The following is a 12,772-nucleotide window of genomic DNA, read 5'->3' as shown; positions in this document are numbered from 1 at the left end:
CGAATACGTGAAATAGTGATTAAAGTCGTGTTTTTTCAAGATTTTCTGCACATCGACGTTGTAAAACTCCTTTCCCATATCCGTTTGTAAATTTTTAGGACATTTTCCACTTGCTCGAATTATCTCAACAATAGCATCAGCCGTCTCGCTTCCACCCTTGCTCTTGAGCGGTACGGCCCACGTGTACTTGCTCAACACATCGATGACGGTGAGTATGTAGTGGTGGCCTCTGTTGAAGCTCGAGTACGGACGCATTTCAACGATATCAGCCTGCCATAAATCGTCATATTCTCGAACTATGATGCGTCTTCGTGGAAAATTTCTTTTCGCCGGAGCATGCAATTCCTCGAGTCGACGTCTCTCGGAGCTAATTTTTCTCTTTTCGCTGGATTTCTTTTTCATGATTCGACGTGTACATACAAATACAAAGGACAAAAGTATTTTTTTTTCTCGCTGATGCCACTCGACTGACTCGTTTCGTCGATACGCGATTTAATTTATAGTAAGACCGGCTTCGCGAAGTTCTTCGATAATCGACAGCATCTCGTTGTCGTGAGCGTTGTTGCCCGCTCGGTGCGAAGCGTCGAGCAATCGTAGACGATCCACCAACTCGTTGGGATCATCCCAGTGCACGTAATCGATCGCGTTGTCATTTAATGTCATTGCGTGAGGTAATCCCTTTCCAGATTTCTTCTTCTGTTTCTTGGGTGTGATCGACACCAACGACGCGATTACGTATTTGTACTTGTATCCCCTGTTACTCAATAATCGGCCCTGCGAATGATGCTTGTGTTTGTGCGCATTCGTTGCCAGCAGCATGCTCTTGTACTTGTTCATATCGTCTTCCGTGTAAAGGAGATCGTCGGGAATTCTTTTGAAAATTAACTCGTAAAGACCGGGTGAACCGGCGTATCGTACACTGTCGATAATTATGTTGTCAGCATCATCCACGTCGAAACGTTTATTGCCAAACATCAATCCATCCTTGTGTAGGTAAACGCCGTATACATAATCTACAGTCTGTTCAATAAGAACGTAATGCTCATTATGTTCAATAAGAACGTGATGCTCATTATTCTACAAAGAGCGACCATAGCGATATCTTCCTGAAACTCGTTTGAACCTTTATTTCGTGCTCTTTTGCGCAATATATCCTACCAGCACATTGTGTAGTTTACGTCAGCGGATTTATTATTTTTACAATGAGTGCCAAATTCTTGAAGCGGTACGAGGCAGTGTTTTTAGTGAATGGAATGGTCGGCAATGTCCCCAGATGCTAATCCCATTGAAAATGTGTGGTCGTACATGAAGATGAAACTCAAAGGAAAGCCAGTGTACACAGTGGAGCAGCTGTCATTTCAAATTAAGAAGATATGGCGATCTTTGCCAAAGAAATATGCAGATAACCTCGTCGAAAGTATGGAAAAAAGGTGTCATGCAATAATCAGTAATGGAGGTGATTGGACAAAATACTAGGGTAGGTAATTGTGCAATAGCTAATAATGTGTTCAAAAAAACTTCAAAAAATAAATAAAAAACTGTCTAAATGTTTATAGTTTTTTGATTATGGCAGACACTTTCTTATTGAACAGACTGTATACTACTCTTCTGTTTATCTCGCGCTCCCCTCAGGACAGCCTCGACGTACTTTTGACCCAGCGGACCCAAGCCGGCTTGCAACGCCTCTCGACCTTCCGAAGTTTGCAACTGATTTTGAATCTTTGTTGTTAGTGAGTCGTCCGTCGTTTCGAAAACGTTATCCAACGATTCTATCGTCGGTACGATCATCGTACGCGGAGTGGAGGTTATCGGCTGTACACGATCGTGCGATCGATCATCGGATTTATCCGGAATCCGGAACGCTCGAACGTCTCACTCTCTTTCTCTCCTTCTTCCTCCTCCTTCTCCTTTTCTTCTTCCTTCCTCTCGCGCTTGGAGGCAGACGCTGCGCCATCATCGCGCGACTGTCTCTTTGTCGCGTGCACATCGGAGCTGTCAACGATTTGTCGCAGCGATTTGATAATAGGTCTTAAAATGTCTGTCTAATGCCATGTCTTCCTCGATTCTATCGGTTTTCAGAGCGTGATGTTTCTTGCGGATCGACTCGCTCGTTTTCTCGATCTCTCTCGCGATTTTTTCACGCTCACGCACATCAGCCATGTTCGTCTCTGGCGAAGTATCAACAACGACTAGTCACGTTACAGTATTGCGAACTCGTTAAATCCCTTTCTGTATCTCCCGTCTTTAAGCTCACTATCCTTGTCTATTACTAAAAATCCATATTTTTTTTGCCAACAGTCGCGGCACAACGTGCAAAATTCGTCGTAGGACATGTCGGTGTTCACGTGATCATTGTAAACGTGTTTCAAGTTGATACAATCCTGTTTGAACAGGATCAGTAGGTTCGCATTGTCGCGTATCAGATGTTTAGGTATCCTCGCGTACGTCTGACAAAGATAGAAGCAGTCAACGTTCGCGTGGCGACCCATCAAAAAGTATTCTCTCACCGCATCCTGCTTGTCGCATGCCACGTCATCAAAGATAAAAATAGAATTTGGGCGCACCTCGGTGGAATGATGTCGCTATTGTTGGAAAACGTAAAGTAGTCGATTTCATCGATAGATATAAATAAATTTTCGAGATATCGATACTTTGGCTGTTGCAGTGATTTCGAGTAGACGTACACGTTCTCGAAACGTACGCCATTTGGATTCTCGAGCAAATTTATGAGAACGTTGGTTTTACCACAATTCGACGGGCCGCAAATGATCGCGCGTATAGTACTCGGCAGCATTTCGCCGTGCTTGCGCTTCTCCGCACTGCCTCCCATCATTTGTGATTTCACGTCACAGTTTGTGATACATATCATCAGCGGTTGCAGCACGAATTTCATGCTCACTAAAGACTACGCGCTCTCGAACGATTATTTAAAGGCGCGCGAATCCGCGAATCGCAGTAGCAAAATGAATCTCGCGCTGTGTCATCCTTCCGATATTCGAGATTTGAGCGCCGAGCAGTTACAATATATACCGAAGGTCGTACTCTTACGCGTGTACGGTGAATACATCGAACACGTCTGAGACAAGCTTCCGGAACACGTGAAGGCAAATTTGGAGGTTCGAACTTATCGTCGCTGCGACGAACACTACAATCAGCCGTGGCAGCAGACGCATATCGACGGCCCCACACCGAAGATAAAGGATTGTAGCGAATGTCGGCGTCGCGCAGTCTGCTAAATCGATCGATAAACACGCTTCCTTTCGAGTTATATATTCCGGGTTACCAGTTTTGCGGTCCGGGCACTCGACTTACGAAATGATTAACCAGAGGTGACGCGGGCATAAATCCGCTGAACGCGGCGTGCCGAGAACACGACATTGCGTATTCTCGAAGCAATGATCTCACCGATAGACACACGGCGGACAAGGTACTCGCCGATAAAGCGCTAGGACGCGTCGTCGTGAGAGATTCGGCTCTGAGCGAGAGAGCCGCCGCAGCTGCCGTCTGGGCAGCGATGAAAGCCAAGACCAAGATCGGCATGGGCATGAAACCGAAGAAGAAGACGACGAAGAAAAAGGTGACAAAAAAGCGGATACTTCCGACGGCGAAACGAGGCGGTGCGTTACCGTTTCTACCAATGTTGGGCGCACTCGGGTCCTTGATCGGCGGAGCAGCCAGCGTGGCGAAAGCGGTAAACGATAGTAAAACCGCGCGACGTCAGTTAGAAGAGCTGCAACGTCACGATCGCGCGATGGAACAGGGTCGCGGACTGTATCTCGCTCTGTACAAATATGGACGCGGACTGTATCTCGGTCCATACAAACATGGACAGGGCGTAGCTGCAAAGAAAAAAAAAACGTCAAAAAGACGATAAAAATGTCGCCTGGCGCAACTACCAATGTACAATTGAACGAGCTCGCGAGACGTATGCGTAACCATACTTTAGAGGCGTTTTCATGCGTAACACGTTACCGACGAGCGGTGTGCGCTGAAACGAAAGCGGTATCGTGAATCTGGATGATGCGACGGGGCCTGATACTCACTGGGTAGCGTACGCGAAGAGTAACAATCGCGTCGTGTATTTTGACAGTTTCGGCACGTCCTATCAGACGTACGATCAAAGTTTCTGCGGACAGATGTGTCTGCGGTTTCTACAAACGGTAGACGAGCGTGAATTTAAAAAGCTCGAGATGCTGTGAAATCTTATTATTAGTCGAACGCTTTTTTCCGTCATGTCGTTGACGCTTACGCTTAGCGGAAAGAGCACCGTCCTCACGGCGAATTACTTCCCCGCCATAGATTTGAGTGACGGAGATTACGAGCTCGGTTTGGCGATTTTTGAGACTTATCACACGATACCGAACGTGAACGAATCGAACAACAAATTTTATTTCGCCAAAGACGACGCGGAAATTACAATTCCCGAAGATTCGTACGAAGTGCGAGATATAAATGAATTTCTGAAACGCGCGATTTTACGAAAACGTCCGCACCGCTACGCACTTGAAACCGTTGATGTAGTGCGTGGTGACAATAACGCTGATGATGATGATGATGATGATGATGATGATAATGATGAGGGTGGAGAATACCCGATTACACTTCGCGCAAACTACAACACGATGAAATGTGAGATTAATGCGTACAGAATAAATTTTGACAAGTTCAACAGCATTGGATCGCTGCTGGGATTTTCGTCGAAGCGTATACTGCAGCCGCGAAGGTGGCACGAATAGGACGTGTCGATCAACATAATGAATATAAACATTATCCGCGTAGAGTGTAATGTGACCGCGGGTGTATACAGCAACGGCAAAAGCGCGCACACGATACATGAATTTTCGCCGAGCGTGGCGCCAGGATATAAGATATCGGAGAGGCCGACGCAAATCATTTACCTGCCGATCATCGCACGGAGCATTACAGATCTAACGATACGCATCGTCGATCAGAACAGACGATTTTCGAGGAGAAGAGATCACCGTTAGATTGCACGTACGACGGCGACAGTAATAACGTGAGCGTGAGATGCTCGTGCTGAACGGAACGGAGCGTACGCAGAGAGATAACGCATCCTTTACAAGGTCGGTGACGCCACAGCTCGACAACACTCGCTCATCCAGCTGCATCAGGAAGAAGAAGAAACTCAGCGCTACGAACGTTGCATTTTTAAAGTCTTTGAGATTCGCGGTGTGCAACATTTGAGATGACTGATATCTTAAACATTAAAGACGAGCCAATCTTCGATGATCGCATCGTCAAGATTGAGACTCACACGTATAGTCCGTTCGCCAACACCACATTTGGGTACAGCGACGAAATAAGAATATCCATACAGCAACAGGATCTGTACACACTGCCGTACGAAAGCTTTCTATATATCGAGGGAAAATTGACGAAGAACAAAGTGGTCCAGGGTGCTCATGTCGTATTAAGAAATAATTGCGTCGCGTTCATATTCGATGAGATTCAATATGAACTCAATGGTGTGGAGATTGACCGTAATAGAAATGTGGATATAACTAGCACGCTCAAAAACTATGTAACAATGTCATCCGACAGAAGCGTAATTCTACGGAATGCCGGCTGGGATGCGCAGACTACTGCAGCCGGATATTTTAATTTTTGTGTACCGCTCTACGTACTGCTGAGATTTTACGAAGATTACAAACGCGTGGTGATCAACGCTCGTCACGAATTGATTTTAATACGAGCGCGCAACGACAACAATTGTCTGACGGGAGATCCGGCGGTAGAGCCAACGCTCGAATTATTCAAAGTACAGTGGCGAATGCCACATGTGTTATTGAGCGAGATAAATAAGCTGTCGATGCTGCGCGCTTTGGAGAGCGGACGATATCTGAGCATGGCTTTTCGCTCGTGGGATTTGTACGAATTTCCGCTCTTGTAGAGTACAACCAAGCATTCGTGGGCCATCAAGACGGCTACTCAGCTCGAGAAGCCGCGCTACGTTATTTTCGCTATGCAAACAGGTCGAAAAAATGTCATGTCCGAGGATGTAAGTCGATTCGACGATTGCAAATTAACCAATGCGAAACTTTACCTAAATTCGGAATGTTATCCGTACGATGACTTGAATCTGGATTTGGACAAAAACAGATGTGCGATTCTGTACGATTTGTACGCGCGTTTCTGCAAGGGCTACTACGGATACGAGTATCTCGAGCCGAGTCTCACCTTTACAACTTTTTTACGTAATGGTCCATTCGTGATCATCGATTGCTCTCAACAGAACGAATCAGTCAAGAGTGGCACCGTGGACGTGCGATTAGACTTTGAATGTAAAGAGAATGTACCCGCAAATACAACGGCCTATTGTCTCATCATACACGATCGCGTGGTTCAGTATAATCCATTGACCAATGTTGTGCGCAAAATCACCTAAGATGCATCTCTGACACGATATAAGATCTACGATACGTCGCAAATTATACGATCGACCGCAGTCTTCTCGACAACATGCTCGTGCCAACGTTCGTGGATCTGCAAGGATTCATCGTTAACAAGAAATTTATCGTGAAGGAAGTGGCGGTGCTGAAACAGGAGATCGTTTTCACACATTACATTTTTACGAGTTCCGTGCCATGGAAATTTTTGACAAGATCCGACAGGTCTTGCGCTTCCTGTTGACTGCTTATCACCATGGATTGCGATGGGAGGATGAGATGATCCCGTACAACGAGGCGAAACGTCTGATCACAGCAGCTGTATTTGAAGATGATGGCTATGGTGTACGTTAAGGGACGCGAAAAACGAACGTGGCTGTGGAACTTGCTTTTGGACGATGAGCGAGAACGCATGTGCATCGAGACTTTGGATGTAGTTTACGAAGACCTGGAATCTTTAACCAAGCTGGATGTTGCTAATACTATGCGATGTGGATAACATGTTCAGAATTGCGCGTTACAAAATGTATTGAAAATATATAACTGGTGATTGCAAAAGAATTTTTTAATAAAAAGAATTTTTTAATAAAAGAATTTTTTTATGAAAATACGTTAACGTATTTATTACGTATTTTTTTTTTCTCTTCCTTTATAATACATGTACTCGTATGAATGAACATATATTAGGTGTTGGAATTAATTCGTAGCGTTTTACAAGTGATGGGAAGTACTTTCATTAATGTATTTTTTAATGCTCATGTGAAATAAATAACATTCTTTCATTAAAAACGCTACGAATTAATTCCAACACCTAATATGTATGAACGTATATGTATGAACGTATATGTATGAACACATATGTATGTATGTATGTATGTATGTATATACGTATGTATGTATCCAAAAACGCCAACGCTTCTGTTAAAAAAAACGCTTCTGTGTCGCGACATGTCCGACCTGACAGTACATCTGACAGTACATATAATGTACATAGGCAGTATATTAGACTTTTTTCATTCAATCGTAAGCTTCAGTTACGAGCGTTGACATGGATCAAATATTAGGTGTTGGAATTAATTCGTAGCGTTTTACAAGTGATGGGAAGTACTTTCATTAATGTATTTTTTAATGCTCATGTGAAATAAATAACATTCTTTCATTAAAAAACGCTACGAATTAATTCCAACACCTAATAAAAGAATATATACGAAAATCAATCGAGTGAACTTTGGCTACCCTCCCTATTGGGTTGCAGCATCGGCGACGTGTCACCGATCTCTTCTTATAAAAAATATCGTTATCAGTTTCTCTCTCTTAACGCATCGCGACGTGTCACCCGATCTCACGGTTCTTCCTAGATAAATATCATTATCAACGTTTCTGATCTTGAAAGAAAGAACTGTAAGAATGCAGTATGATTTCATCATCTATCCCTCATTGAAGGCGCTTTGTGTAGCAGCCGATACATCGATGATGTGCCACCGATCTTCTAGACAAAAGTCCACGTTATAGTGGACGCATTTTTTAGGGTGAGTGTTGGGGTGGGTGTTGGGGTGGTGGCGCAACGCATTTTTTTTTTCGACAGTTAGAAACGCACTTTAGGGTGGACGCGAGGTCCACGCGGCGGCGGTGGTGGCACTGATGCCTGCGGCGGGGTGTGGGGTGGCGGCGGTGGCGGCAGCGTCTGCGGCGATGGGGTGTTGGGTGGCGGCGGTCTCAATAATACGTAAAATCACAACATGGCGATACGTATCATTATATCAGTAAACATTGATAGCGCCGGGACTTCCCGCGCCTCCCCCTCCCTATCCGAGCTTACCAGTACTCCCCGCGCCTACTCCCCCGCGCCTATGAGTATCCTCCGTGCCCCGCACCACCTCATAGGACCAGGGTTAGAATCGCCATTGTTATACTACTAGTTTTTGCTACGGGTGCAGGCGAAAATTTCACCTCCACTTTTTTAAATGGAATTATATGATTTTTTTTTACACAATATGCTTCATCTAATTATTCTGCATATACATAAAACTATTAAAAAAATGGTACATATATCAAAAAGCCAATTATTTACGAAATATTTTCTACTTTATTCTGACATATATTGACATGATGAAATATTAAATAACTTGTAAATTATTAATATTTTTTATATTCCTTAATAATTTTATGAATAGAATGAATGAGATAAATCAATTGAAAGAGAGAAAATACATAGTTATGCTTATTTAAAAAATTATCCTTTTTAACAACATATTTTTTTTTAAGCAACTATGTGTTTCTTTCCATCAACTTATTCATATCAATATATACTCCGTTTATAAAAGTATTAAGGTTATGAAAAATTATTATAAAATTAAACATTATAAAAAAATTAATTGTTTATAAGTTATTAAATATTTTACGTCGACATTATGCCAGAATAAAGTATAAAATGTCTCATAAACTATTGGTTTCTTGATCACTATCTTTTACATGCAGAATACTTATTATGTTGTGTAAAAAACATTATACAATTTCATTAAAAAAGTGAAGGTCATCGAAACGCCTATATCCATAAAAAACTGTTAGCAGTATATTTTCTTGATGCTATACAACTTCAATATATATATTATTACGTATTTTTTAAAATAAATAGCAGTAAATATTTTAAGTGGACAGAGTTACTGCCCATTCCTGTACATATATACGAATATATATATAGTATATATATACCATATATATATATATACGATTATTACATACTTTTATATTTTTATTTAAAAGTGGACATACCTTACAGATAAAATTATATCCAAAGTAGTATTGTCCCAAGCCAAATTCTACTTTTGTCTGCTTTATTTGCAATATAAACTGCAAAATCTAATTGAAATAAATAAGCGTTCGATATACACTAACATGATTAACATTTCGGATACTTGCTAAATTGTATTAAACGGATAAGTAAATTTAAGACATTATAAAACATCAATTATGTTTTAATATCACAGATATCAAAGAGCAACTCTACATTTAATGATACTCCATTATTTTTAACTTCAATATTAGCCAAAATTAATCTATTTTTTAGTTTCAAAGTATAGCATAATAATGTCTGAACATAGTAAGTAATGAATTAAATTTGAGTCAAATTTAATAGACACAACACTACAGCATAAAAATAGTACCATATCATTTGTAGTAATATTTGTACTTTGAATATTACGTTTAGTTTGCGTGATATAAGACACAGTTATAAGTGAATGTGCCTATAAATAAATTATAATTGTTATAATAAACCGAAAGACATACGAAAAGTACTAAGCAAAATATATTTTTAACGTAAAATTCAATATAACAATAATGTTATAGATTTCACTTATAAATAATAATGTTATAACTTGCGGTTCACAATATATTATTTTACGTAATTGAAACTAATTATTCGTAGAGGAAAACCCCCTATTATGAGATATGCGCCTAATATGAGATAGCGGCATTTCTGCTAAACTAATAGACGCTATCTATCCACCATGAATTTATTGCTCTTGGATTGAAAACTATTTAATATTCATTATTAGATCATGCCTGTAGTCACTGTAAAACAAGATTTTAGAATTTGGATGTCTTCAAGTTTCAATGAAATGAGCAGTTAAACCTTGTTTATTATTTGATAAATAAATATTTGGCAATAAATTCTTCATATATAATAGAATAAAGTCGTACTAATAGAAAACTATAAGATATGTTAAATTGTTTAATTATACAAGTTTGATGATCGTAAGGCGGAAAATCGTATATGAGGTATTCAGGATATTCCTAATATGAAATAATGTTCCTATGTTATAGTAAAAATCGTTGCTAAAGTATAAATGTTATTGTACATTAATAAAGACAACTGGAATGAATGTCGAGTGCCTATATCTGCGATGCTCGATTCCAATTACCTGAAAACGAGTTCTGGGTATAATCTATCGCGTGCTCATTTTTCGCGCACTGGCAGTGTTTGTTTGTATTTTAAAAACACTAAATAAAATTTTTTAATTGCAATACTGATATACTTTGCTATTTGTTCACTTTTTACATTTCTTTAATTAAAAAAAAATGGAATTTGAATTAAATTTTATATAACGTTATCTTAAAACTTATTAAATTCCCTCCAAAATGACTTACTATTTTTTTAAATTCTGCCTATAGAGGCACTACTTCTAGCATTTACACAAAATGAATTCGGTGTCTTATAATAGGGGCCTTTCCTCTACATGTACATACATATAAAGAGTGTACCATTTTAACAGTTGCATCAAATTATTTCAAATCAATACGGAAAATAATATTTCAGATAAAAGAAATGATTTTAAACGGGACATTCTTTTTTAAATACTTTTTGAATATATTATTTGTTACTTTTTTAAATACTTTTTGAACATATTATTTATTGCAAACATCTAAAAAATATTAGGTTGATAATTTAAGAATGTTTTAGATATACCTACAAAAAGAAAATGGAATTTGGACGTATGCTTAACATTTCAAATAAAATATATACATATAAAAGTTGTGTGTATAAGATCATATTTTTGTTTAATAACATTTTTGTAGTATTTATTTTAATTGTTATTATTTTCCGTGAAAATTGTATTTTCTTGTTATCGTTAAATATTAAATTTCTTTTAATGACAAAAAAATTTACATTTTTCTTTTATAAGTGCTTTAAATATTCACATAAAATAATTTATGCAAAGTTTTATTGCGATTCACTGATTATTTACGAAGATATATTACTAGAAATAGAATAAAGTATTTTGTTTATTTACTGGACAACTAGTTCATTCATCGCATTGTAACTCTACATATATTAGGTGTTGGAATTAATTCGTAGCGTTTTTTAATGAAAGAATGTTATTTATTTCACATGAGCATTAAAAAATACATTAATGAAAGTACTTCCCATCACTTGTAAAACGCTACGAATTAATTCCAACACCTAATATAACCCTGAATACATAACGAATTTATATTAAAAAATTGAGATATTTAACATTTTTTCTATAATATACAATGCATTTTCATATATTTGCATTAGAACACAGATTAAAAAAATACTACTATTTAGTAAAACTTATTATCCAGATAATAAACCTTTGTCACATTATTTTTAAACGTGATTTAGAATAATCTGTAATTTTCTCTTAATTTTTTTATCATTTTGAAAATATGTATAAAACATCCTTAATTCTCTCTGCCTTTACATTTAATTGATTATAATACATTTGAATTTAAATTTTTTCCACCGTATAGTTTTAAGGGGATCGTACAGACAAATATTCATATTGTAAATATCACTTATACACAGACAATTTACAAGTCATCGATACATCATTACATACTACTTAATATCTCATGCACATGTAGATATACGTAAATTTTCATATAACAATAACGTTCTAATTAAACGTCTAAGTTCAATTTTAAAAAATCCACATTGCTCTCTCTCTCTCTCTCTCTCTTCTTCGTGCAAACTGCTAGTCTGTGGACTATTATTTCATAAGTATACATTGTACAGTTTTAATATGAAGCAAATGTTGTCACAACATAACAGCTCTGGAGCACCATATTGGACTAAGAAATGATAAAGAAAATCTCAATTTCGAAACTTTTGTCGTTCTCAAGAGAGAGTAGAAGACTCTACTTCGCAGACATGAGCAGCAGAATGAATTTTGTCCAAAAATTTATAATTCAATTTTAATTGTTTTAAACTATAATTCGTTTACAGATAAAGAAAAAGAAAATCAGAAAACTATGCGCCTTACAGAAAATAAATTTTTCAATAAGCTAAGAAATGTTAAACAAAATTTTGAAACAATTGCTAAAAATATTAAACAAATGCATTTTGTTAAAGGAGTTTTTACGTTTTAGGGGTAAAAAATATCAATTATTTTTGCTCTTTTTGAAAGCTTATAGTCATAAGAATATCTCACAAAAATGTTTTTTGGAAGAATAATAAATTGTTCAAGATATACGAGATAAAATAATATATTGTGTGTCTCATGATCAATCTAATAAAGCGCACCAATCAATTGCTATAACCGGCTCGCCATTATTTACATTCAATCTTTCAAAATTCCATTCTAGAAAGTTTTCAATAAAATAAATTTCGTTCCCATCTGAGCGTCACATTCGTTTCTAATGGATAGACGGAGCGATACTTGTACTAAAATAATTCAAAACTTTATTCGCCTTTTTTCTTGTTTTTGAATATGGTCATCACGATTCTAAAAAAAGTGAAAGTTCTACTGACTTCTACTTTTATGTTATACTCAGAAAATATGCCATTATCTCCTATGCTAGAATTAATAGTCTATGTAAATTTTTTTTGAAGGTCAAAT

At 38.0% G+C, this 12,772-nt stretch overlaps 2 protein-coding genes and 1 pseudogene across 2 annotated transcripts in view; 1 reads left to right on the top strand and 2 right to left on the bottom strand.

The window, feature by feature from the left end:
• The window catches only part of LOC147906885 (uncharacterized), a 365,738-nt gene that overhangs the window by 128,563 nt on the left and 224,403 nt on the right, over positions 1-12,772 (bottom strand). The window lies entirely within an intron of this gene.
• On the bottom strand, positions 493-1,788 carry LOC147906894 (uncharacterized). Its single transcript, XM_087415272.1, has 2 exons — positions 1,591-1,788; positions 493-1,020 (listed from the first exon to the last, which is right to left on the bottom strand). Exons 1-2 carry the CDS (start codon positions 1,786-1,788, stop codon positions 493-495), a joined length of 726 nt encoding a protein of 241 aa, XP_087271398.1.
• LOC147906893 (uncharacterized) lies at positions 4,785-6,556 on the top strand (annotated as a pseudogene).

Source organism: Acromyrmex echinatior, chromosome 17 (genome assembly GCF_024713525.1).
Source record: "Acromyrmex echinatior isolate Ae372 chromosome 17, ASM2471352v2, whole genome shotgun sequence".
Lineage (NCBI taxonomy): Eukaryota > Metazoa > Arthropoda > Insecta > Hymenoptera > Formicidae > Acromyrmex > Acromyrmex echinatior.
Note: the sequence above shows the minus strand (reverse complement) of the source record. Positions and strands in the feature narration are given on the sequence as shown.